General features: G+C 45.6%; 1 protein-coding gene across 3 annotated transcripts; it reads left to right on the forward strand.

The window, feature by feature from the left end:
• Positions 1-56: 56 nt before the first annotated feature.
• On the forward strand, positions 57-24,536 carry LOC127469894 (single-stranded DNA-binding protein, mitochondrial-like). Of its 3 annotated transcripts, XM_051784756.1 has the most exons (17): positions 57-149; positions 4,541-4,915; positions 8,388-8,587; positions 9,125-9,173; positions 11,645-11,817; positions 12,453-12,574; positions 13,846-13,992; positions 14,821-14,919; positions 15,257-15,342; positions 16,219-16,389; positions 16,476-16,618; positions 19,051-19,090; positions 20,185-20,245; positions 21,629-21,769; positions 22,415-22,502; positions 23,005-23,093; positions 24,371-24,536. In XM_051784756.1, exons 1-17 carry the CDS (start codon positions 75-77, stop codon positions 24,415-24,417), a joined length of 2,106 nt encoding a protein of 701 aa, XP_051640716.1. In that variant the 5' UTR covers positions 57-74; the 3' UTR covers positions 24,418-24,536. The 3 variants fall into 3 exon arrangements, 2 of the variants coding, with proteins under 2 accessions (XP_051640716.1, XP_051640717.1); XR_007904111.1 differs by lacking the exons at positions 19,051-19,090; positions 21,629-21,769; positions 22,415-22,502; positions 23,005-23,093; positions 24,371-24,536 and adding an exon at positions 17,481-18,963; XM_051784757.1 differs by lacking the exons at positions 57-149; positions 4,541-4,915; positions 8,388-8,587; ... (6 more) ...; positions 16,219-16,389; positions 16,476-16,618 and adding an exon at positions 18,944-18,963.
• Positions 24,537-25,916: the final 1,380 nt, after the last annotated feature.

Below are 25,916 nucleotides of genomic sequence, written 5' to 3' on the forward strand. Positions count from 1 at the left end.
CGGGCCGGGGCGAGCCGAGAGGAACTGAGCCGAGCCGAGCCGAGCCGAGATGAACCGAGTGGAGCCGAGCCGAGATGAACCGAGTGGAGCCAAGCCGAGCCGGGCCGGGCCAAGCCGAGATGAGCCGAGTGGAGCCGAGCAGAACCCAGGTGAGCCGAGCTGAAGCGAGTGGAGCCGAGCTGATCCGAACCCAGCTGAGCCGAGCCGGGCCGCGCCAAACCGAGCCGCACCCCCCGCGCCGCACCGGCGGGGGGCGGGCCCGCGGTTGGCCACGCCCCCGATGGGCGGGGCGGGCGGGGCGTAACTGATGGGACGGAGGCGATGGGCGGGGCTTGGATCAGGGGGCGGGGCCTGAGGCGCGGCGCTCCAGGGCGGAGCTTCCCGGGGAGATCCCGGCGGAAATCCCAGCTCTGCTCCCAGGTGGCAGCTCCCGGAGGAGCACGGGAGGAGTGGGGGCAGCTCGCCTCCCCGTGCTGCACCTCCTCCCACTGCCCGCCTTCTGTCCTCCCAGGCTGTGTCCTCAGAGCAGGAAGGCTCTGGGGGGACCCTGTCGGGACCATCCTACCGGGGGAGCCAAGGGAGTTGGGCAGAGCAGCCTCAGGGCCAGGAAGGGGGCAGGCTCACACACACCCTGCAAGCCCCAAATCTGAAGGAGTCAGGGATACTGATCCAGTATATATTGATATGTATATCTATCATATATCATCATCATCATGGCTAGGCTTCGCAAACGAAGATTTGGGAAGGGCTCTACCCATGTTTGTTGCAAGCGCGTTGGTGGCTAAAAAGGCCAATACAAGACAGGCATGTCCGGTTGCAAAAGGCACAGCAGAAAGACTCCTTAGATGGTATATTCTGTAAGGCACGATTCTTTCTGCATTGTCTTTTCTCCTCGAGAGTGATCCTGCGTGCATTCTCAAAGGCATCAGCAGCGTTATAGATGGTGTGTCTCCAGGTCTCCTGATTGGAGGCCAGAGTAGACCAGTTATGTTGATCAATATGGCCAAGGCTGAGATGTTGTTTCAGGGAGTCCTTGTATCTTTTCTTCGGGGCTCCTCTCTTGCGGCAGCTGGTGGCAAGTTCACCATAAAGCAGGATCTTAGGGAGGCGGTGATCTTTCTCAGCAGGGTCAGCTTGGAGAGATCTATCATATATATATGTGATATGTATATCTGTACACAAACGTGGTACAGAAGGATGTGAAACATTTTTAGGAGGAACAGGCACAATCAGCTCGAGGTTGAAAGATGGAGACACAAGCATGACCAAGGCATCCACAGGCAGCCAACGTTTTGTAATTACCATCCTCGTTATGCCACCACCAATGTCATTAAGTGTCATTAGGTTTAATTTGGTTCCCTAGGTCTTCCTGATTAATTCAATTACCCAATTAAGCAGGCCACAATTAAAAGGAAGATATTGTAATAAAAGCCGTAGTTGTCCAACTTTTTTCCTGTTGAGCAGCTCTGAGTGTTCAATACGCCATTAAGAAACCCATCATCCAGTTTCCTCGGCAGTGGGATTTGTTTTTTTCCTCTTTTTTTATTGGTATCATTAGCATCCATTTGCTGCGAGCTTCATTTCATCCAGCTCCAACACTGAGTGGGCATTTTGTTTCACAAAGTCCATGCACAAGTTTACTGTGCAGAGCTATACACCAGAGTAGGTGGTGTTTAGCAGATGGAGTTTTTCATAGAAGGTGACTGGTAAAGGGAAAAAAAAAAACAAACCCTGCACAATATTTTGTTACTGTATAAAGAAAAGCCAGATTTTGCAAATACTTGGCTACGTGCTTTGCTTTAACCATACAGACAGTGCCAAGCTTCATTTGGATAAATATATTTTTGCATGTTGGTGATGCTGAAGTGACAGCTCATTTCTCTCTTCTCCTTCATGCTCATAAATGTCAGTCCCCAGTGATCCAGGCAGGAAACAAATACCAAATAAGAATTCCTCCATGATCCATATGAGCTGTTTGTGATATAGAGCTGTTCCTGGTCCCCTTTGCAGTGCAGTCACACCAGTGTTGTCCCAGCTTGAGGGAGGGGATGCAGTGGGAAGAGCAGCCAGTGACAGGGAGCAGAAGCTGCCAGTGCTGGCCCCGAGATATGTGAAATGTCATCATGCTCTGAGCTCTTGGATTTTGGTGAAAAAACCCTATGGGACAAGAGACCTGGAGGCACCACAGCTATTGATACTGCTTTGGCCGGCAATCTGGGCCTGCTGAGGGCACACTGTTTGCTGGGGACATGCAAAAACCAAAGGCCACATTTTCTACTTTATTATTTCACCAAAACTGAGAAGATCAGGCCAGGGGATAATATTACCCTTTTAGAAGAAAAAACAAAATGAACACCTTTTCACTTGAACTGAGGGCTAAAAAAATTGTCATCAGATCTTTGGGTAGTCCTCCAGAAAACATATGAAATGAAAATGTGGTGGCTTTTATTTTGAAGATGCAAGGTGAACAAGTTGGGCCTTCTTTAAACAGCAACTTTTCTCCTTTATGTATCACATCCCTCCTTAGAAAAATGGATGTTGCCTACAAATCCCAAGGGAAAGAAGAAAGAAAAAAAAATTTTTTTTTCCAGGTGGGATTGAAAACTGTGGTCTGAAGGAGTTTCATTGCTGGGTTATTAATGAACATGTAGTTATGGGGACTAAAAACATTATTTCTTCAGATTTAAAATAACACATTCCAACCCAACACTCCAAGTACCGAACATCTGATTAGTACAGTCAGCTCACAGCAGTACTAAAGTGGTCCTGGATCTCAGCTGGCCAGATGCTGCAGGGACAGCTTGTCATAGCAAAAAGCAGCCAGTGCTGGCACTCCCAGGCTTTTGGACTTCGCTCAGGGTAAGGCACAGGGAGACACAGCAGCTGCATTTCAGGCTCAGAGAGGCTGCACAGCAGCAGCAGGCTCTGTGCCTGCAAGAAATACCAGGAATACAAGAAATACTGGCTCTCTGAGCCAGTTGTGACCAGTGCTGAGTTCTTGGCATGTCCTCCTGGTACCGTTGTGGGGGCCTGTATCAAATGAATTGTTCATCACAGTCTTAACAGGAAACTTCAGAGACCCATATGGCCATACTTTTCATTCAAAGAGTGGGTTAAGAGAGCTGAGACACCTCAGGCCATTATGTCCCTTTCTGTTCTGGTGGGAATTTTCCTTGATGTGTGCATAGGAAAGCAGGTGCTGGTTATGACAAACCCCCATCTCATCTGGGCTGCAGCCACTTCCAATTTCTGCATGTCCCTCTAGCAGTTCTCCTGGATGCTAAAAAAAAAAGGCTGCTGTAACCTCATTCCCAGTTAGTTAAAACTCCCTCTAGTCCCTCTTTGAAGCTCAGGCTCACACAGACATGGATCACAAAGACATGGAAGATCCCTGTTTTTTAGAGAGAAGTGCAGTGGAAGGAGATATTGACCTGCTCCCACTGAGTGGCCCTACCTGAAGGGCTGCCTTCACCGACACAGCCAGCTTCTCCCTCCTCTCCCTTGGAACCTCAAGATGGGAACCCATACAAAGACCTGTGTATGGCTCCTAACTCTCTCCTGAAGTCTTATAAATTATACAGCTATAAATTTCAACATTATAAATTACTGACCCCTCGTTGCAGCCTGCAACTCTTGCCCAAATTAACACACATCTAAATGCAGGAAGTGAAATTCAGACCTAAAAGAAGGAAGTGCAGTGCCCCATCATCAAAAGACTAATAGCTTAAACAAGTAAAGCCCACAAAGACTGGATCTCTGATGGGATTATCATGGAGCAGACTGGCTGTCAGCAAACATCATCCCCCTCACAGGCCTCAGGAAGCTGGAGAAGGGAAGAATGTGCAGAAGCAAGGAGATGACTTAGAGGGAGCCCTGGCTCCCTGCAGAGTTGGTTGCAGGCACAGCAAAACCCCTCATCTATTTGGCAACTGTGGGCAGGTGCTGCCAAGCTCCAGATGTTTCCCATTAGCATTGGCTCAGGTGTTTGGGGTGGTTATAAATGTTCCAGAGGAGGAAGAGGGGTCTCTGTGGGGTAGCTGGTAACTCCTCAGGGCACCCTCTGCTTTTACAGCTGTATGTACCATGGGTTCTTTTTCTCTGGTTGAGAAATTTGAGGTAGAAAGGGTGAGGGGAGGATTGGTGTGTGTTGTTTTTTAGGATGGGATAGCTTTGTTTCTCTGTGTGATGAGAACAGTGATTAAGTATTGGTGGAGGGAGGAGGTCTCTTGGAGCCTTACTGGCAAAGGTAGCGGCTTCTGAGTTGTATCTGACTTCCACCAGTAAGACAAAAGGCAAAAATTTGTCATTACATGAGCAGTAGCTGAATGGATTTGTAGTTAGTAATTCTGGGGTACTCTTCGTTAACCAAGGCTGTCTAATGACACCTATGAGTGATTAAGGCTTCTGTGTCTGTGGGATTGGGGTGGGGGAGTGCAGTCAGCAGAACTGATGTCCTTGATGAAGCAAGGAAGAAGATAGTTAATCTGTGTAAATAATGCTGTCTTCCTCTTCCTCTGACCTTCTCCCTCTAACAAAACAGGCCAGTATCAGCTATACCTGTTCTGTTTCATGTGGTGACATGGGTGACTGGGACAACAGTGACGAATTCGTTCAGCGGCTGGATTTTTCCAGTTGTGGTGAAGAGAGTGAAGACAGAAGCGTAAATGAGGAGGACTCCCTAAGCTCGAGCCCTCCCAGGAGGTCCGAGTTCCAGAAGTGGCAAGAGAGCAGTCCTCTGCCAGCAACCCCCCCTCAGAGAAAGTTTAGTGAGATTTTCCTGAGCAGGACGAAAACCTGGGTGAGTCCCACCTTGAAGGCTTCCCCAGCCGTGAATAAGACCTGGGGCAGTGCCGAGACACCACTGCACATCACCTGGAAAAAGCTGCAGCTGTGTGACACCCCCCACACTCCCAAGGTAATGGCATGTATCAACGCTCTGCCTGAGCAGGCAAGGTCTCTGGTGTTTGTGTGGCATCACCGTGTGGGTGGTGAGGGGATCTGTTTCCAGCTCTGTGGAAAGCTTTTTTTTAATGTTACTGTTGATAGCTTGTACTCTTCCCTTAGAAACGTGGACCATGAGCTAAGGAAGGGCTATTCTATGGGTGTGAGTAGAAACCTGTGTGTGGGAGCAATTGTCTTGACTGTTTTAAAGATGTTGTTAAAACCAGTTAGCTGGTATTGGGTCAGTCTGAGTTAGAAAACCCAAAGCAACCATATGCTTTGGCTTCCCATATACACTTGACACTCTGCTTAAGGAAGTGGATGTCTGTAGCATCTCTGTAGGAGATAAATGCATCTCCCTTCAGGAAGCTCAGCATTCCAGGGGGAGCTTGGAGATAGGCAGCTACCCTTACTGCTCTGTTCAGCACATTTTTGGTTGCAAGTGGGTTTTCTCTTGAAAGTTGGAAATGCTGTGGCTGGGTATATCCTTTATACTAAGGATCACTTATCTACAGAGCTAGTTTCTTAGGAGAATGATCCCAGACTCTATTTTCTCTGAAACTTCTTGCATAGAATATAATACAACTCATTTTTTGTCTTCTGTAATCACAGATGGAGACTTAGCACCAGCTTCTCTTTTCCTAGGTAATTTCTGGTGTGTGTACTGGGTCCTTGCCATCAAAACTGGCAATGAAGTGTAGCTCTTGGTCCCTCTCTCAATATTCCTGCTCTATTGATGGACTGGTTGTTCCTTTGCTCAAGTGATACACAGCCTATCAGTCCTTTTAATACTTCTGTGCTACGATTTGACTTCTGTCCTGCTCCAGAAACCTGATTATGTGGATAAAAGGATGATCCTCTGGCCATATATGATCAACTGTGTGGCAATATTTGCTAGGAGTGGCCTGCCACTCCTTAGGGAAGGAGCAGCTCTAAATGGCATCACTCCAAGAATTTCCTGCAGTGACCCTTTATAAAAAAAATCTCCCTAAATCTCACCTTAACATACGTGAGAGGTTGTCCTGGTTTTGGCTGCAGTTAATTTTCTCCCTAATAGCTAGTGCTGTACTGTGTTTCTTTGATTTAGTGTGAGAACAGTGTTGCTAACACACTGATGTTGTAGTTGTTGCTAAGTAGTGCTTACCCAAAGTCAAGGACCTTTCAATTTCCCATGCTCGGCCAGTGAGCAGAAGCACAAGAGCTGTGTGGGAGCATAGCCAGGACAGCTGCCAGGAACTAGCTAAAGGATATTTCCTACCACAGAATGTTATGCTCAATGTATAAACAGGGGGGAATTAGCCAGGAGAGGCTGATCAGTGCTCAGGGATGGGCTGGGCATGGGTCAGTGGGTGGTGAGCAAGTGTATTGTGCATCACTTCTCTGTCTGGGTTTTATTTGTCTCTTTTTCTTGCCTCTTTTCATTGCAATGATAACAATTATATTTTAATCATTAAACTATTCTCAATCCACAAGTTTTACCTACTTCTCCCCCCCCCCCGGCCCCATTTCCTCTCCCCATCCTACTGGGATAAGGGGTGGGGCTGGGAGCAAAAGGCTTAGTTGCTGGCTGGAGCTAAACCATAACAGGGGTCTAGAATCTTTTTCAGACAAGATGGGCTGCTGGTAGTGGAAGGGTGCTTTTGGTGTGTGCTCTTGTGTAGCTAATATGTTGGCTGATGCTTCAAGACACGCTGCTTTGTAGTTTGTCACCTTGTAGCTCATGAGCAGCAACTGCAAATTGCAAATCAACAATTTATTTTCCTTTGCTGTCATCTGGGAGAAAGGTCTTGGTTTCCAAGCATGCTGCAAAAGGTAGGCTCTAAAGGGCCCAAATCTTATCAACAATGCTGGGAGCATTGATTTTGGAACATTTGAAGGTGATAGAAAGGGTAAGAGGGTAGAGCCACATCTAACTGCAGACAGATGAGCACCAGAGCCCCAGCTGGGATGCATGGCAGGAAGCAGATGATTGCATTTTATAGGTTTGCTCAGTCCTGGAACAGATTGCTAGAGCTGGTTATGGTAGCTGCCCTACACTGCATGGCAGCAGCTACTCTCAGATGATGTTACAGGGAGACAAGTCTGCTGGATTGTGAAATAAAAATAAAGCCCCTGTAGAGCAGACAGGAATTGCATACATGCACACATCAACAGGCTGGAATGGTATTTAAGATCCCTTCCTTGGCTTGTGGTTAGACTGGAATTTAGCCACAATCCTACACAGCTTCTAGGCTGCTGAGTAAATTGGGCTTGGATATATACTGCTTTTAATACATCCATAAGCAGGATTTTCCCATTCGGGAGCAATGAGATGCAGAGCTTGAAAAAGAGATCAAGAGTCATTTTCACAGTAAACCAGGAGCCAAATTTTTAAGCACAATATAGAAATAAAGGAATGTCCCAGAAGTAGCTATATCCATGAGTGCAGCACCAGTTAGGTGGATGTAGGATACTGTATGCAGCTTTAGGTTTTTTTATCTTCAAAAACTTTCATTGAGAGAAAAGAGCAACTCTAGATGTGAGTGAAGATGTGGCTCTGGGATCATAATAGTGAGGCCACTGCTGGACTGGAAAGATATAGGAGTACCTTCATCATCAACAGGGAGAGTTCTGGGTTCTTGAAGGGCTTTTAAAACTAGAGGAAAGCAGTATATTAAAAACCCTCTAGAGCCAATATTGTTCTCTTGAAGCTGAAACAAGTCAAAACCAAACTTAGGTTTTTAAAAAGCTGATGGTTACTGAAGAGGTTAAGTCAGACTGAGTAGATTTTTATGTCTCCAACTCAAGAGTGATGTGCTTCTCTGAAGGTTTTGGAATAATAGGTGAAACCCAATGGTCTGTCTTCTGTGAGAAGCTGAAGTATAGAAGATCCAGAGGCTTCTTTTGAACTTAAATTTCTGAAACTCGGGTTTTTATTCATGAGGAGAAATGGAGTTTGGTTGCTTTGCCAGTGGCCATACAAAAAATATTTCTACCAACTTACCCTGTCCTAATACTGCTTATTGTTGGAGAACCACAAGGAAACTTGGGTGGTGTTCCAGCTCATCTCCTGACAAACCTGTTCCGACCAAACTGATGCAACAGTCCATGCCTGACAGAACTAGGTCTTCCATGTTAATGTAACATACAATGCAATTTCTATGTTTCTGTAGGTGAGAAAGAGGAGCAGCTGGCACCTCTTGAGGACTGTGCTTGCCAAAATGGCTCTGCAGGCCTCACTCAAGTGAGCAGGGAATAGAATCTGAAAGGGCTAACAAAGAATGAAATGCTTTGTGGAAGAAGAAAACCATCAGGACTAAACTGGGGACACAGGGATTTAGGAGTCAGCGGTCGCAAGGAAGGGAGCTGAGTTCTCTCAGGAGAACAGAAATTTTATTCTGACATAGCAGACACAAAAACATTTTTGCTGTTTATTTTCCAATTTTTTTTTCCCTCTCTCAATACAGAGCCTGTTATCAAAGACAGCTTTTCCTTCATCTGGGACAAAGGTCCCAGCCGAAGGCTATCGACAGCCGAGATACGCTCCTGGAGCTGACTCAGATGACTCTCCCCAAGCTTCTCTTGTCAACATTAATCCCTTCACACCAGAGTCGTATCGACAAATGCTCTTTCTTTCTAATGGCAAGAGGAAGACCAGAGAAGAGCTGTAAGTGAGCTCATCTTAAACAGCAGACTGGAAGCAGACTGTTTGAAGGAGATAAGTAATGGAGACATTCAGTATCTGCACTTATTTGCTAACAGTGAATCATTCACTTCTGTAGTATTCATTGGTGCAGAGCAAACATTACTAGACATGTAAAGGTAACGAAAATATAAGTAAAAATCAATCACTTCCTTTGTTCAGGAATGTAAGTGGAGGATCAACAGCTAACTTCAGTTCTGTGACTGTAGCTTCACCAGTAATAGGGTGGCCAGGAGAATGATGCTTCTGGACAATGCCACTCTGTCGTGTGGGCAGTACTGAAGTTGCTTTGTGGAGGCTTTCTAAATGGAAACAAAGATTTTCTAACCTAGGACTGCAGTCTTTAAGGCCTTGACTAAAAAACTCGTGTGTTAACTCTATAAAATACATTTTAAGCTGTGAAGCGAAGTTGGAGGTTCTTTTGAAGGATGTTTTCATTTCAAATCTCAGTTGCATTGCTTCACTGAAATAACACCAGACTTTGCTAAACGTCTGTTGTAGGAAGGATCCTCGCCCAAGAAGCCAGATGAAACAGGAGCTACCTCCACAGGTGAGTGTCTCTGTATTTCCCTCCCGCAGAGCGGATATGATGCTAGCAAAGACTTGGTGTTTAAAATTTATTCTGTTATTGGAGTATAAATCTTGACATCCTGCCAGAGGATGAATACTTATGTCAGAATCATTCCAAGGTGAATATTTTGTTAACATTTGTTTGAGATGACAAACTTGGGAGTGATTCCTGTCTCTAAAGGAAACTTGTACTAAAGCAGATCTGAAACTTTGACAAGTAATACTATAAAACTCATTGATTTTGGTCAGGAGGTCTTCCTGGGAAATATAATTTGGGTTCCTCAGAGGGAACTGTATTACTAAACTACTGAGTTAGCATAAATAGGGATTGTACCTCTGTGGTTCAAAAAAAGCAGGTGTATTGCTGTTCCTATGAATTGGTGTAGTGAGCATTTTTGGATGTTAAAGGAATATGGTTTCTATATTGCAAATAGCATATGGACCTGCACTGCAAAACCACAAATACTCAGCTGTGGATAAGTACTGAGGGCACAGTTTGAGTTGCAGTAGTACTGATGACAAATCTCTGAAGCAAGGTGGCAAATTCTGTACTCTGTGGGGAAAATGTCCAGCTGGGGTGGGTGTGTGTGTGCCTTGGGGTCCAAGGGAAGGCCCCACCACACCTTAAATAGCTACAGGACAGCAAACTCTATCTTAAAGCTCCAAACAGAGTCCTCTTGCTGACTGCTGTACTTCGCTGGCAAACCTCAGCTTTAGCCTTGGTGTGAGGTCCCATGTACTCCCAGCTGTGATGGCAGAGTTGGGAAGTGGTGTGGGAACCCATGTCCCACAGTCCCCTTCCTTCTTCCCAGTTTTATCTGGAGGGATGCTGCCTATCCAGCTGGCTTTTGGAAAGCAAGCCAAGCCTCAATTAAATTTCTTCATTTAGATGAGGTAAAAATCTCAATTTTCCTGAGCAGCCCCTTGAAGGAAGTATCTTGACTTATGCAAATCTGTAGTTGTGACTTAGGCTTACAGAAGAATAACGGTACCCTCTAGCCGAGCAGACTGGTATTGCAGGAAAACTGGTCTCCATGGAAAAACTACACCTGCAGAGCCAATCTGCTATCAGGCAACATCTGGGGCTGCCACAATTATTGTTTTCCCTAGAAGAAAGCCTTGGGTAGCTTGTGATTTATTGAAATATTATTCTGCTCGAGTGCTGATTAGATTATGTAATATAGATATAAAATTGTGTACTATGAGGTATCTTTATTCCCAAGCTTTTTAAGATAGTGTAAAATACAGCTGCCTTATGCCTTCACCTGTTGTGAAGGGCTGCTGTTTCATGTGAGCCACATCTTACTGGCTGTGAGGATCAACTCTTACCCCCTCCTCTTTAAGGTCATATACCACATACCACCATAATCACAGCAGTGGTTTCTGTGGGAACCACTCTGCCACATGGCCTGCTGTCTCTTGAGGGATGCAGGGGCACGGAGAAAAATCACTTAGTCCACTCTCTTGTAGTTCACTTCATGCTCCACTGCTTATCTTTTCTTTACTCATCTCCCCTGCCAGTAGGCATCACTCTACAAGCAGTACCAGCAGTTCCTATTTCCCTAGTGTCCATTATTGTAGCAATAATGATGTTCCAACTGTTCTGCAGGCTTTCAGTCCTTTGTGGAAAAGTGTCTCTGGGTGAGAAATCAGTGGGGATACAAACAAATACACAGAGACCAGCTAATCTGCCATTAGTCAACAGCTGGTGCTTTAAACTTGAAGAGCCTGAACTGATGCAGAATGGCCTTGCTGCAGGCAACCTCAGCTGCCTGAGTAAAGCAGCTCTTACATAGCTGGAGCCACATGAAGCCAACATTCAGGCCACAAAGCTTCTCTCCTGTATTCAAAATAGGCAATAACTCTTACTTAAACACAAATTCAGTACTTGGGTCTGGCTAATTCAGAGGTACTGGATTTCTACCTACCAAATCTGGTAAGAGGTCTTCTCAAGCCTTGTCTTTAGGGCCAGTTACTTCAGTATTTTGTTGTTGCCTGCTGTTCTTCCCTGACTGATTCCATCAGCTATGGGTCAAGAAACTGGTCTGGGCTGCCAAGAGAAGAGATGAGATGGCAGTAACCCAAGAAGGCTTAGGCACATACACCAAACTAGACTAAAATTCTCCTTAGCTGCAGTTTCTACCTCTATGGCTAGCAAGTCATGATTTTATAAAAAACAAAACAAACACAGCCCCACAACTTGGCCTTTGGTAGGTGGTCAGAAAAAACACAATGTGGTTAAGTGAAAGGTAGTATTTCAAGAAGAACAGGCAGTGCACCTGCACACGTGCCTGTGTGCATCCAGATGAGCATCCAGAATGGGAGAGAGAGAGCAACATGGGTAGTCTGAGAGCAAGTGCTACACACCTCTAAAAACATGACAGATATTATTTTTAAGGCTTTGTTTAAATCTTTCAACTCGTACTTGTCTTTGTTTTTGTGACCTTCTAGAGATATCCTCTGAAAGAGAGCAATATGGTTTCCCGCTACAAGAAGGAGTTCCTGGAACTAGAAAAAATTGGTGTGGGGGAATTTGGCTCTGTCTACAAGTGCATCAAACGCCTTGATGGATGTGTTTATGCCATCAAACGCTCCAAAAGGCCTCTGGCAGGATCCTCGGATGAGTGAGTGTGCTAGCTAGAAACTGCCAGTTGAAATGATGGGCATATTCTTGAGAGGTGTGATGGGGAAGGAGGGAGTGTGGATCTCAAGGTATCTGAGGGATGGCATGATCAAAAATTGGCTGCTGTTGCACTTCAAAGTAACAGAAGAGTGGGAGAAGACAGCACTGTGCAACTATTGGATATAAATGTCTAAGGAAGGAAGAAGTCCTATGCATTGCAAAGTGAGATGATGGCTTACCTGAACTCCTTGGGTCCATCTAGACATTGTCTTTAAAGTGATAACTGTCAAGTAGTTTGTGGAAAGTCCCTGCCCTGCTTTATGGCCAGTATTGCTCACATCTGTATTGATCAGCTCATGGTGTCCTGCATGTTAAAGCAGTCTTTGAAGTTGCTGCTGCTTTTACCTCTTTAACAAAAGACTTGCTCAGTGATTATTTTATTTGGACAGCTGCTCAGCACACTTGAGCAAGGGCAGGTTTTTTTTCAGCAGCTGTGAGAGCCAGTCTGTCTGTCAAAACTCAAGAGAAAGTCCTGCTCACCTCTGTTCCCCCTTTCTTAAGCCAGGCTGCAATCTGGGCTCTCAAGCAGACTCTGCCACTCTGTAACCTCTGCTTTTTCTGTGTGTGCTTCTCTAGGCAGCTGGCACTGCGTGAGGTTTATGCTCATGCTGTCCTTGGACACCACCCCCATGTTGTGCGCTACTACTCGGCCTGGGCAGAGGACAATCACATGATTATCCAAAATGAGCACTGCAATGGTAAGAGCTGGGACATTGTCAAAGGTTGAGATCTCAGGATGGGTGCAATTGCCCTCTTAAATATGGGACACTTTGGCTTACAACAAAGCAAACTGCACCGGGGCTCCATATCCATGGAGAATCCCGTAAGGGCTCATAAGATCTGAAGAACATCAAGCTCTGAATGGGTCCAGTGTATTAGAGGCAGTGAATACCCTCTAATTTCTGGGATTTTAAAACTGTTCCTCTGTGTTGGCTGGCCTGGAGAAGCATTCCCCATGCTGATGCTTAGAGCTCTGTCTGGGACTGTCCAGGTAACATCTGATATAAGTGACTCAAGAGCAGATAACTTAAGGGCCATGTACCTCAGCAACAAACTTGTCTTAATGAAGGTGGATAACAGTTGGAAGAGTGGCTACCTGGTTGAGAGGAAGGCATCTTGACTAGGAGAAAAGGGTTGACAACTGCAGAGGAATGGAGCAAATAATGGGGCAAAGTATAAATGGGGTGCTGCAGGCAGGGTGGTACACTCTTACTTGAGTTTGCCCTTGGCCACAGCACTGTTTGAGAGAAATTTAAAAGGACCCATCTGGCTACCAGGGGAGCTGAAGGCAAATATGTAATGCTCATCTTTCAGCTGCACCTGCAGTCCTGGGGCTCAGTGAAGAACTGAGGTGATAGGTGTTTGGAGTAATGCTTTCAAATGTGTTGGAGGGAACCATGAAATATGGTGCTTGTTGCTGCAGCATTGACATATTGCTTGTGTTCTAGTGGATGAGTATCTGATACTAAAGGAGAAGTGGTGACAAGTAGGCTGATGGAGAGAGGAGCCATGATATTTATTAGTGCTAAAATAGCCAGTGCCTCAATGGAGACCCACAAAATTCTGTGTCTGTGTTAAATGTTACATTCTTCAGTCAAAAATCTTCTAGGAGGAACTTAATTTCCTTGCTCCAGCATTCATATACCTGCTTCCTGCTTGTAAGCATGGCAGAAGTAATTAATTTTTCCACTGTTCACTTGAAGCACCATCAGTGCCACTACCAGGCCAGCCCTCCTGGTGCTGCAGTTGCTCAGTCCTTGGTGAGCAGGAGGAAGGGCATTCTGAGGCAATTGAAAGGCTGAAGCTAAATGATAATGTCTAGAGCATATATTAGCTGGTCTGGTTCGGGTTTGCCAGTGCATCCTTGCAAGCCTGCAAGTGTTCTAGGCAGTAGTTTCTATTAAGCTGTTACAAATGTGCTGCTCTGTAAAAACCTTTGTGAGGTCTCAGACTGCCTGTTTTCACCTAGGTGGGAGTCTCCAAGATGTGCTGTTGGAAAATGCAAAGCTGGGGCAGTATTTCCTGGAAGCAGAGCTGAAGGAAATATTGTTACAAGTCTCCATGGGGCTAAAATACATCCACAACTCTGGCCTTGTGCACCTGGATATCAAACCTAGTAAGTATAGTGCACTTCTTTGGGGAAGGTCTTGCTCGTGACCCTTCAGGGGTAGGATCTGTAACAGATCCTTCTGCTTGGACCTATCATAATGCTTCAAAGGAAAGAAGACTTGCCCTAAAAGGTAAATGTCTTGTGGTTTGTGTGGGGGTTTTTTTGGGTGGGTTTTTTGTTTGTTTGTTTGTTTTTGTTGTTTGGTGGTTTTGTTGTGGTGGTGGTTATTTATTTATTTTATTTGTGCTACTACTGCTGCTTTAAAAGTGCTTCTCTGGTAGTCGGCAGCATTTTACTTTTGTCTCATGATCTCCATAATCCTGGCTCATGGGAATCACCTTCATACCAGTGGAGTGAGTAGGGCTGCTAATGAACACGGGGACTTCCTTATTTGCTTCTGCCTTGTTGCACAACACTTGACTTTTGTACCTGGGGCTACCCTGAGGGATTAAGTTCCTGCAAAAATAGTAACAAGGTTTCCTTTCTGCAGCTGAGGATGGGCACCTCCTGGGCAGTGCTCCCCCCAGTCGCAGAGTTAATATTCTTATAGTGGAGCTCCTTTTTGCTGCTGAAATCATGCTTTTAGCTTAGAGGACAGAGGGAGGGGAGGTTGATTTCACTAGGATGTTTTCTGCACAAGATACAGCTGTCTTCTGCCAGCTGTGTTGCTGAATACGTGAGCTGGGCAGAAAGCAGACTAACTGGTGGGAAGCATGTGCACAGTTTCTCTGGCTGCAAAGCTTGACTAGTGTGACAGGCGGGATTTTTGGAGAGTTGTCAGGCTGATGCAGTCTGACTACTGATATCACACTTGCTAAACTTTCTGTTTTGCAGGTAATATCTTCATCTGTCACAAGCTGGCAGTTGCAGGCCCCTCTGGGCAGGAGAGTGACAGTGAAGATGAATTCTCTTGTGGTATGGTGTATAAGATTGGTAGGTTTTAGCCAACTTTACAACTTGTTTAAGATTAGGGCTGCCCATTACTGCTTGATACTGCTCTGTCCTGCTGGCTGAAGAGACTCACATTCAAAACTGATAGCAAAGTCCTGAATGCCCCAGTTACCTACCAGAATTAATTCCTCTGAGGAGACAGCTCCTAGAAAACTCATGAGCTTGTTTCCAAGCCCAGATTCCTGAGTAGGAGCAGGCTTGCTCTTTTACTTAGTATTTTGTTGTTGCTCTTACTGGTGCCTATAAGATGCAGGCTTTTATTGATGGAGAGTTACATCAGTTTCTTCATTAAGTTCCAGTTGCTTGTTCTTTGTTCCAGGTGACCTTGGACATGTGACATCAATAACAAACCCTCAGGTGGAGGAAGGAGACAGACGGTTCTTGGCCAATGAGATTTTGCAAGAGGTACAGCTGCTGGCAGGGCAGTGGGGAGCAAGTGGGGAGAGATCAACTGCAGTGCAGTCATTAGTATAGTGTGTTCCTCACCTTATCTCCTCTTTCTTCTGTCTGGTCTGGCTGTGAAATCAGCAAAATTAATGCTTTATTATGAACAGTATAGGTATGGGTCTTATCATGTAAATATTTAAAATACTTTATAAGTTACTATCATTAGATTATTGCAACTATTGCCTGTGAGGAATTAATGAGGCGAAACCTTATCAGTCTGGAGACATTTGATTTGCACACTCAGCTGATATTAAACTGCTGGATGTGATTACTGAGGAATATATTTAGCCAGACAGATGCCTTGTACAACAAACACTGAACAGGTAGTGGGGAGAGGTGAGAGGCACAACACACCTCTTAAACTTGACTGCAATCTTTCACTGACCAGTGGAAAAAAAGGAAATCTGTACTGAACAACCAGCTTGGATGTGTTTGTCAGCTCAGGTACTTAAGTGACAGTATCTGTTTGCGTTGCAAGTGGCTTTGGGAACTGCTAGGTCAGTGTATCAGATGCAGCCTTGAGTTGGGCTTATTGCCTTGTGGTGAAGGGTGGAGGTACACATCTGTTAGGCCACCCTCTGGAGTTGCTGCAGTGATCATAAAGTGGGCTGGAAGTTTCTTGTGGCTGGGTGAAAGCCAACATGCTGTTAGTTACACTACTATCTGCTGACAATGTTTTTGTCCTAAAGAGAAGGAAGCGGCTCACTGGAACGGTGAAGCCAGTGCCATAAACATACTTGCTTGGCTGTTTCTTTTTGAGCTTGGACCCCAACCCACCTTTGTTTAGTGTAGCAAGATGTTCCCTTTCTATAACCTTTCACCTTCTCTCTGCAGCAATACTGCAACCTGCCCAAGGCAGACATCTTTGCCCTGGCACTCACAGTAGCTCTGGCAGCTGGTGCAGCACCTCTGCCTCACAACGGGACCATGTGGCACCACATCCGCAAAGGCAACATCCCACCGATCCCCCAGAACCTTCCCCGGACCTTTCTTGAGCTCCTTGAGGTGAGGAAGCAGTCTCTGACAGAATGGTGGCTTTTGCAGTTGTCATGTGGCAGGAGTGTTAAACTCTGAACTCCTTTGCCTTCTAGCTCATGATCCATCCTGACCCAGTGGAAAGACCTTCTGCCACAGCTCTGACTAAACACCCTGTTCTCCGTCCTTCACGTGGAAAAGCTCTGCAGCTCCAGGAAGAGCTAAATGTGGAGAAATGCAAGACGGCCATGCTGGAAAGGTAGGACTGGCTTGGGCATGAAGGGGAGAAGGCATGGGCATAGCAAGTGCTGGTCACTAGCCTTGAATGTAGGGTGGTAGTGCTGGGAGAACACAGATGTAGAAATACCCAGGCAGGTTCTGTGCCTGGAGCTGGGAGGATGGTGAGGCTGTAGCAGGGACTTGCAGTGCCCAAGCAGCTCTGCTTCAGTTCTGGCTCTGAGGAGCTGGCTGAGTTAGAACAGTGAACTTCTGCACTTACTGCAACCACTGGTGATGGAAAATATTGATACAGGAAGCAGCTGGGGGCAGATGAGGAATTGATAATGCACTGAGATAGTGGTCTGGCACAGAAAGAAGGGAATATTCAGGTGGTGGCAGACATCCTTTTCCCCCTTGTTCCCTCTCACTGCTGTTGGCAATAATGTTTTAAGGTGCTGGGACCTGCCAGGAACTGCCCCACCACCCCTCTTAGTGCAGTAGTCAGCTGGAGAGTAAGTTTTTTTGTGTAGACATTAGAGTGTATTCTCTGGAAGAACAGCAAGGGAAGAAGGGTGCAATGGAAAAGAAGCATGTGCCTTTATAAGTTTTGCCATTCACAAATTTCTGAAACAATGGGAGAAAAACTGAGCTAGGGGCTCTTCACGCTGGTGCCAGTGTGTTGCTGGCCTGATACATAGTTTTCTTTTGGTAAATCTCCAAAGACAGTTACAGTAATCTTCATGTCACCCTCTTGGGTGAAAAGCTTCCTCCCTCCTGCAATGCTGGAGTATTACAGTAACCCTCTTGTGCAAGATTGTTCATAGCTTGCTTCTGTAGCTGGTGGGGATTCATGCATGACCCGGTTTTCTTCCTCTCCTCTTCCTTCCATCTCCCCCCTGCAGGGAACTTAAAGCAGCTCGCCTTGCCCAGACCCTCATGAAGGACCAAGCCTTAGGAAGTGCCAAGTTGCAAGAGTCTGAAACCTCTTCTAAGCAGAAGAGCAAGCGCCTGGTGGGAGGGAAAAGCTGTCGCTCATTTAGCTTTACTCTGGGTTACTGAATTTTTGTGTTGTCCAAAAAGCTCTGACTGCTGAAGGGCCCTGTGAAAGCTGAGGGTCTGCACAGACCAATGCCCCATATTATCTCTCCCTGTCGTGTTCTTTTTTTGTAACCTCCTTAGTTATGATGAGGTGTTGGCTGAGGGAAGAATGACTGGCTTACAGGTGTTGGATCAGGGAATTTAAGGTTATTGTCCCCAGTCTTTTAACTGTTAAATTTCTTGTGTAATTGCCCTTGACTAAGTGTAGCTCTGCCAAACAAGGGAAAGGATGGCATTTTCTCTCCTTACTTCCCTCTTTCTTTAGTTGGGCCCTGTTATTGATGATTTTGTGGTCTTAATGCTCTGGCTGAGTGTATCTTTAAAGGGGCAATAGTGGCTGTACATGGAGACAGCATCTACAGCAGGGCCCTTCTAGGAGTGAGTAGGCAGAGACTATGGCTGTGTTAACTACACATCAGGAGACAGGCTGGTTACATAGCAGTCCTGGTGGACTTGGGATGCAATTGGAGTGGCGTTTCACTGATGGGGGACAAAGAGTAAAAGGAAACACTGAGTTAAGGAATGGAAGCTGAAGAAAAACTTTACTTCCCTTAGCTTTCACCAACAGAATTCCTATAGCTGGGTAAGCTTATTCCCTGATGCCTGAGTTGTTTTCTGTCGATCGGCAAGGACTCCTTGTTCAAGTCGGGGAGAGGTGGCTGTGGTGTGCTGGTAGCTGGGTCTGGTACCCGCTTCTCTTCCAGTACCTCACACTTGGTGCAGCTGCCTGCCAGCAAACTGCACCCTTTCAGCAAAGATGAGGGGAATCAGAAAGGGCTTTTCCAGGTTTTTGGAGTTGCCCATGTAAACTGTGGTATGTATTTCGTATTTATTAGACCTCACACTGCACCACACCCTCCCCCTCCCCTCTAAATGTATATTTGTGGGTCCTGGTCGGCTGTGTCCTGTTTGGACAGAGTGCGCTGCACTGTTACGAGGGAGAGTGTAAACTTGGTAACTCGCTTATTTCCAGTTTTTACTGAAGTTTGTTTTATGATGCTGGCTTTTAACTGTTAGATCCTATATTTTCAGAACTGAAAAGCGCAAATAAACATTTTATCTTAATTTTTTTAACCGATGACGGAGTGACTTCTTTTTTTTTTTTCCCCTCCTCCCCCGCCACCCGAGAGCTCCCTGTCCCCCGTGGGGCGGGGGGGGCGAGCCGGGTGGCCGTAGCAGTGGCTGCCCGCGGGCTCTCCATCCCCTGTCCCCCGGGATGGGGCGGGTTTCCGCCCGGAACCTCCCGTCGGTCCCTTTCCTGTTCCGGGCGCGGCTGCGGCGGGAGAGGTGCGGAGGGCGCGGGGTCGGGCGGCGGGAACGGGCCGGGCCGGGGCTCCCTCGGGCGCTGCTTCAGCCCTGCTTTTCCCTCCGCAGGCTCGGCGGAGAAGGCATGTGGCGGCGGCCGGCGTGGCAGGTACGGCCGGGCGGGCGTGCGGAGACCCCCGGGCAGGCACTCGGGTCCCGTGTGCCCGCGGCGGGACGAGGAGGAGGAGAAGCGGCTCCTGCCGCTCCCGTGTGTCTGGCAGTGACTCTCCGGGCACGGCAGCGGCCCGGGAAGGGCAGAGGCGGGAATAGCCCAGGGCCCCGGGGCCGCTCGCCCAACCTGGCCGGGGCTGCAGCCCGTGAAGATGTTCTTGTTTGCGCTCGTATTTCCAGGGGTGCAAATGCCGGGCCTTAGTTACTGAGCTGCTGGGAAAATGGTGTACTGAAAGATCTGGCTTTTGCGTGGAACGAGTCTGAGATGATTTGCGTGTGTGTCAGTGAGGCACACAGATGCACCAAAGAGCTTTCGTTTTGCAGATTGCGTTTCCTCTGGTTCAGCTTCTCTGTTCACATGTTACAGGAAATGAGCTTTTTTTCCACTTCCTGCACGTGGGCCTCTTGCGGGAGTGTTCCTGGGCTTTTCTTGTTCCCTCCTTTCTTCTGGGATGGGATATTTGCTGGCATCAAGGCAGCTCCTTTACTTTTTTCCCCACTTGTGCTTATTTGTGGCACTGGGGTTTTTTGTCCTTGATTTGCTGTCTGGTCAGGAACAGGGGTTGTCAGTGTATTCTACTGCTCATAACCACAGATGGATGTACATTTGGGTATATCTTGTTAATCTCTGAAGTAAAGCAGAAAGCAACTATTAGAACTTTTTTTGCTTCCTAAAACCAAAGCCAAAGGAACTGAACAACCACTGTACTTCAAACCTCTCCCCTCCCTATTTATATATTACAGAATAACAGTAGTTACTGCAGGTCCCAAAAATAATTGCTGGAGATGTACCTGTGGACCACACTTTCTCCTAGGCAGCTTTTTAGCGCTGCTTTAACCAGATATTCTTTGAATAATCCCACTGGCTTCATTTAGCCGAATGAATTTCTTTTCTCAGTCCCTTCCCCTTAGTTACAGGGAAAAGAACATACTTGCAGACCCTCCATAAGTGTTCAGAAAATGAGTCATCAAGGCTTCTGAATGCTGTTCATACTTTGTGTCCTGGAAACTAACATGTGTCTGTTCCTTCAGGTGTTTCGCCAGTTTGTGAGACATGAGTCTGATACAGTTGCCCCATTGGTACTGGAAAGATGTAAGTAGCTCCTGAGATGCAACTTGCTGTTACTTGTTGTGTTTATCTCAGTTTTTGGGAGGTCTGAAATATGGCAGGAGAGAAACAGGTAGGTAGAGTTGCTCCTCAGTGTGGTAACTAAGAATGTGTTGTTTCAAACACATAGGCTCTTGAGTATCATAGAATCATAGAATCAGCCGGGTTGGAAGGGACCTCAGAGATCATCAAGTCCAACCCTTGATCAACTACCACTGTGGTTACTAGACCATGGCACTAAGTTCCACATCCAGTCTCATCTTAAAAACCTCCAGGGATGGAGAATCCACCACTTCCCTGGGCAGCCCATTCCAATGCCTGATTACCCTCTCTGTAAAGAATTTCTTCCTAATATCTAACCTAAACCTCCCCTTTCACAACTTGAGACCATGCCCTCTTGTCTTGCTGATAGTTGCCTGGGAGAAGAGACCAACCCCCACCTGGCTACGACCTCCTTTCAGGGAGTTGTAGAGAGTGATGAGGTCTCCCCTGAGCCTCCTCTTCTCCAGGCTGAACAAGCCCAGCTCCCTCAGCCTCTCCTCATAAGACTTGTGCTCCAGTCCCTTCACCAGCCTTGTTGCTCTTCTCTGGACCTGTAGCTTCCTATCTGGTCTTTGTCAAGTCAAGCAGCACTTTGGAGGGGACAGGAGAAAAGCCCTGACATATAGTACCACCTGTAAAAAGCAGGTGGTACTTTATCAATGGCAGTGAATTGGGCCTGCTGTTGTCATGATTTTTAACACCTGCCCTTAGGTGTCTCATGTGCTTGTTTCCCAGATTCCTCTGTGCCTGGGGGACTTGTTTGGGTGCTGCTGCCCCACTATGATTTCCTCCAGGCGTACACTTCAGACTTCAGTCTTCAGTTCACATGCTTTTGCAAGAATGATACTCCCCTGATCTCCTCCAGCTGTTCTTGAACATGGAGAAGGGATAAAATGTGTCTGCCTAGGCCCGGTACCTGTGTCAAAACTAATCACCCTCTAATTCAGAGGATGGAGTATAATAATGCAACTGTATTGTTTTGAAGGTAGTGTTTTAAGGAAAAAACAATGTAATGCTATGGTTTTATCATAATGAAAAAAATTGCAGTCAAGTAAATGCAAGATAGTCTTGTGACATATGGATATGTCTGTGGAAAAAGATGTCAAAGGAATATTTGGCTGAGTTATTTAGTGATAATGACAGTACAGGCACAGTAAACCATCTGCTGGGGGCCTGGATAAGGCAAAAGTCACAAGAGCTTGAAAAGTGGTTAGGAGGTGCAAAAAGTCATGGTTCTGGCCCTTCACAAAAACTGCTGTTTTGTGGCTTGCATGATTAGAAGCATCATAGTTCACCTGTATGTGTGTTTATTCTCTCTTGTTTCAGCCATGAATCGTGTCCAGTTACTGGGTCGGGTTGGACAGGACCCTATCATGAGGCAAGTGGAAGGAAAAAATCCTGTTACCATATTTTCTCTTGCAACCAATGAGATGTGGCGGACAGGGGATAGTGAACTAGGACAGGGAGGTGAGTCTGCAGCGAGCAACCTGCTTTTGCTGTGTTCTGAGCTCATGTTTGCATGTTCAGCAGCACCACGCTTTGTCCTTGTGCTGCTGTGTAAACCTCTTGGGTGCAGGAAGGTTCCTCTGGGGTCACTAGAGGTGCTGGTGCATTTGTGTGTCTCTTACTGATCCCCAGCAGCGTGAAGAGAGATCTGCCTGTCAACCTTCCTCTGGAGAAGAGAGTGTTGAATTGGCAGTTTGTCACTGTTGGGGTTTGTCAGAGGTGTAGTGGGTCCTCTTCTCTTGTTTGTATTTCAAGAGAGAAGGAAAAAAAAAAAGAAAAAAATATGCATTTTGTCTCCAATTCTGTCATCAGTCTGAAGCTACAGGTGTCTTGTTTTCTCTAACTTCTGTTCAATGTAGATCATGTGTGTGTGGGGAAATTACAGTATGAGCACTGTATTCCAGGAAAAGTGATCTCTTGGTTTGAACAATACTGCACAATACTTTCATTTGGACACAGATGAGTGGAACACTGAGTTCTGGAATGAAGTGGGATATTGAGTGCTAGTATACTTCTGTTTTCAAGTCACTTCTCATAAAAACTGATTTCTGAGTCTTGTACCAAAAAGAGTTTGGCATCCAACTTAGTTATTTTTATGTAACTTAGGTGATGTCAGTCAGAAGACGACGTGGCACAGAATCTCTGTCTTCAGGCCAGGCCTCAGGGATGTTACCTATCAGTATGTGAGAAAGGGGTAAGTGAGTAAGAAATGTGGCTGAAGATTTAATGCCTTAATAATTGATTAATGTAATAATTATGGTGACCAAGAGCTATGCTAAGACAGAGGTGCCACAAAATGTCAGCAGACCTGCTACAAATGCCTGTGTACTTAGATTCTGAATTCAACCTTTTCATCAGGAATAGTGATGAAAAGGACAAGGAGTAATGAATTCAAACTTAAAGAGGGGAAATTTGGATTAGAGTTATAGATTAAATTCTTTATTGTCAGGGTGGTGAGGCACTGGAACAGGTTGCCCAGAGAAGTTGTGGATGCCCCATCACTGCAAGTGTTCAAAGCCAGGTTGGATTGGGCTCTGAGCAACCTGACTGAGTGGAAGGTGTCCCAGCCCATGGCAGGGGGTTTGGAACTAGATGGGTTGGAAGGGACCTTAAGGACCAAACCATTCTGTGATTCTAGATATAGAGTGGAAAACAGCAGCACAGTTCTCTGACCAGAACTAAATTGTTTTTTTCAGTTCTCGAATTTATGTTGAAGGGAAGATAGACTATGGTGAATATACAGATAAAAACAATGTGAGGCGACAGGCCACAACCATTATAGCAGGTAAGGAGCGACATATCAAGGTTCCCCTTGCCCTTTTAAGATGGAGAGGGAGTGAAGGGCCTTTGAAATAGAGCTTGGTTTGTCTCCATCCTCAGTATCCACACTCAGGGATTTTGAGAGAATGAATAGTCTGTACCAGTAGATTTCCTCTGGCACTGCTTGTGAAGACACAGAGTATACAGTTGCAAACTGTTTGCATCCGTTGCTCACACAAACCAGTTGGTGCAGGAGGCAGACACTGTGTTTTAAGAACACTGGAATGTAGTACTACAGGTCAGGCAGATTCCTTTTCTAAGCAGAGTTTGTTTAGTAGCTTTATCTCAGTTTGCTGGAGTTTTTTCTTCCTGTTAAAGACTGGAGACTTCACTGGCTTTAAGGACCTCTGTGGAAGATTGTTTTATGTGCAGATAACTTGGTGGAGAATTTAGAAACACCTTGCTCTGGTAGCCAGTAGTGATAAGAAGAGCATAGAATGGGTAAGGAGTACACTTGTGCCTTGAATAGACACAAGGAAGAAGAGAACTAGAAAAAACTCTTTCCTTGAGCATTTAAATAGCATGAGCATCTTACAGCTTTATTGTGGGTATTGTGCTACCTTGTGGCTTTTGAGGGAGGGGTAAATTATTTGGGTATTAGAGCAAACATTTCTATTACACAAGTATGTCTAAGAAAGCTAGGACAGAGGAGAAGGAAGGAAAAAGAAAGGGAAAAGAACCATAGTTCTGGATGTTTTTGCAGCCTCTTTAAAACAACAGAAATCAAACTTTCACATGAACAGTTCAGCTAGCAGTGGTGTAAGTTGCTGTTTATAAACTGGTGGAGGGGAGAAGAAAGAATCTTTCTTTAATTAGTATTATCCTAATGGTTTCCTTGTGTTCAAGAGGCCCCATCTCAAGATGCTTTCGAAATTCCTGAGGCTTGATGAAAGAGGAGCTTCCCATAGGCTGTTGACATGGTTGTGCAGACTGAAAAAGGCAATAAGCTGTATCTGATACCAATTATAATCAAAGAATCAAACCGTTATTTTAAAACATGTCTAGTGTCTTTGGCTGCTCCTTTTCATCAGCTTTAGCACACTTGTTTCATATGACCACATTAATTTGTCAGCTTTCAGGGACATAGAGGGAGAACCCTGTATTGGACCCTCTTTTGTTGTATTAACTGTTCTGTTCTGAAATATGCAGCTTATTTGAACACAAATAGGTGGTCTTTGTGGATGTGAAGGCTTGCAACAGGGCAAAACAATCCTGAAGATTAATTTTTTGATTTCTTTTCAGATAATGTGATTTTTCTGAGTGAGGGCTCTCCGAGAGATAAGGTGTGAGGTCATTAGTGCTTGAACCCAGGCCATTCAATTCCTTTGGATTTTCAGTGCTTCATAATTCTGTAATCACTTATATTACTGTAGTTGCTTTAAGAAATAAATAAAATGTTTGTTATCTATAGGGTATCTGTGTTTTTGTTTTTCCATGTGCTTTCTCTCTGTTATCATTGTTTGGATTCCTTTCTTTTTTGTTCTTAAGAGAAAAGGTAACCCAGGCAGCTGTATTAATTCCTGAGCTGATGAATATATAAATGGAAGTCACTCTTTGCATATTCAGCCATTTTCAAACCTTATATCCTTGGCTGCCTTAACAATCTCCTCCTGTCTTGTGGGGCCTGACAACCTTATCCCCTCTCAGTGTTGAAATCCATTCTCTGTTCTACAGGTGTCATTCCCTGTTGGTTTTTTTTTTTCCACTAAGCCAGTTAGACAGTAGGTTTACAGAGCTGTTGGCCTCAACTAGTGCTCAGCTGGAGGGTTTTTTTGTCACAGACCTTGAGAAGGCCTCCTGTGCATTTGCATCTGCCCCTCTGTTGATCCCAGCAGTTGATCAAATCAGGTGTTGTCTTTCAGCAAACCTTGCTTTGATCATATGTTTAGGTCTTGGTTGTTTCACACGGGATGACATCAGCATTCCCATCCAGTCCCTCGTTAGGGTGCTGTGCCCATCGTTTGCCATCAGGAGGAGCTGGAGGAACGACTGCCTTGGCTGTGCGTTTTGAGAGGTGTGTGAGAAACGTCCCTGGTCCAGATTCTAAATAAGGGAGTGGCAGAAAGACTGAGAATTACTTAGCATTATTAGTAGTAAGTTCCACAGCTAAAAGATGTTTCATTTTATTACATGAAGAAGTGGTAAAATTCCCATTGTAACACAGTGTGATGTGAACAGGGAAAGAAAAGTGTTAGATGTGACAATTTCCTGCCTTCAGAGCTGGTGGGATTTTGTATCTCATCTCTCTCTGAGCTGAGTACAGAGCACACTTATTTATAGTCTCTGCAGCTCTCCCCCCTACAGAGTTGTGATTTTTTTTTTTTTAAATGCTCTCTATGAGCATTATCTGTACGAACAAAAACTTCAATTCTTTCAATTCAGCAGTTATTTCTGGTTGAAGTTAAAGCTTTGAGTATTATCTGAGCCCCTGCCACTGGCATAGTGAGGTACTGCAAATGCTTAGTTGCTTCAGTGGGTTGTTATCCACAGGAGATTGTGCTATCTTTTTAAATGGGAAGTTCTGACTTTAATTCCCTTAACTACTTGTTTAATCTGTGCCTGTTGTATTGCTGGGAGAATTGTGATGGAGCACTTACACAGCGGTGATCCAAGCACAGCTTGTGTTTGGTCCTCACAAATTTTTCCTGCTTGCTGAAAGATGGGGTTTGTCTTGAGCTTTCTTCTAAGAGGCCTCGAGTGAATGTGCTGATTTTTCTGTCCATTCAGTGGTCACCTCGTTTGCACTCTGCTGTGGTGGTGGAGTTCAACACAGCTTATGACAGTGTCT

Source organism: Manacus candei, unplaced genomic scaffold (assembly GCF_025592945.1).
Source record: "Manacus candei isolate 608988 ecotype Guabito, Panama unplaced genomic scaffold, ASM2559294v1 h1tg000018l, whole genome shotgun sequence".
NCBI classification, from domain to species: Eukaryota; Metazoa; Chordata; class Aves; order Passeriformes; family Pipridae; genus Manacus; species Manacus candei.

Excerpts from the sequence above, each read along its gene's own strand:
- LOC127469894 (XM_051784756.1), top strand. The coding sequence starts at position 75 with ATGAACCGAGTGGAGCCAAGCCGAGCCGGGCCGGGCCAAGCCGAGATG. Across the intron at positions 15,343-16,218 it reads CCAATGAGATTTTGCAAGAG|CAATACTGCAACCTGCCCAA; the intron begins GTACAGCTGCTG and ends TTCTCTCTGCAG. Across the intron at positions 16,619-19,050 it reads AAGACGGCCATGCTGGAAAG|GCTCGGCGGAGAAGGCATGT; the intron begins GTAGGACTGGCT and ends TTCCCTCCGCAG.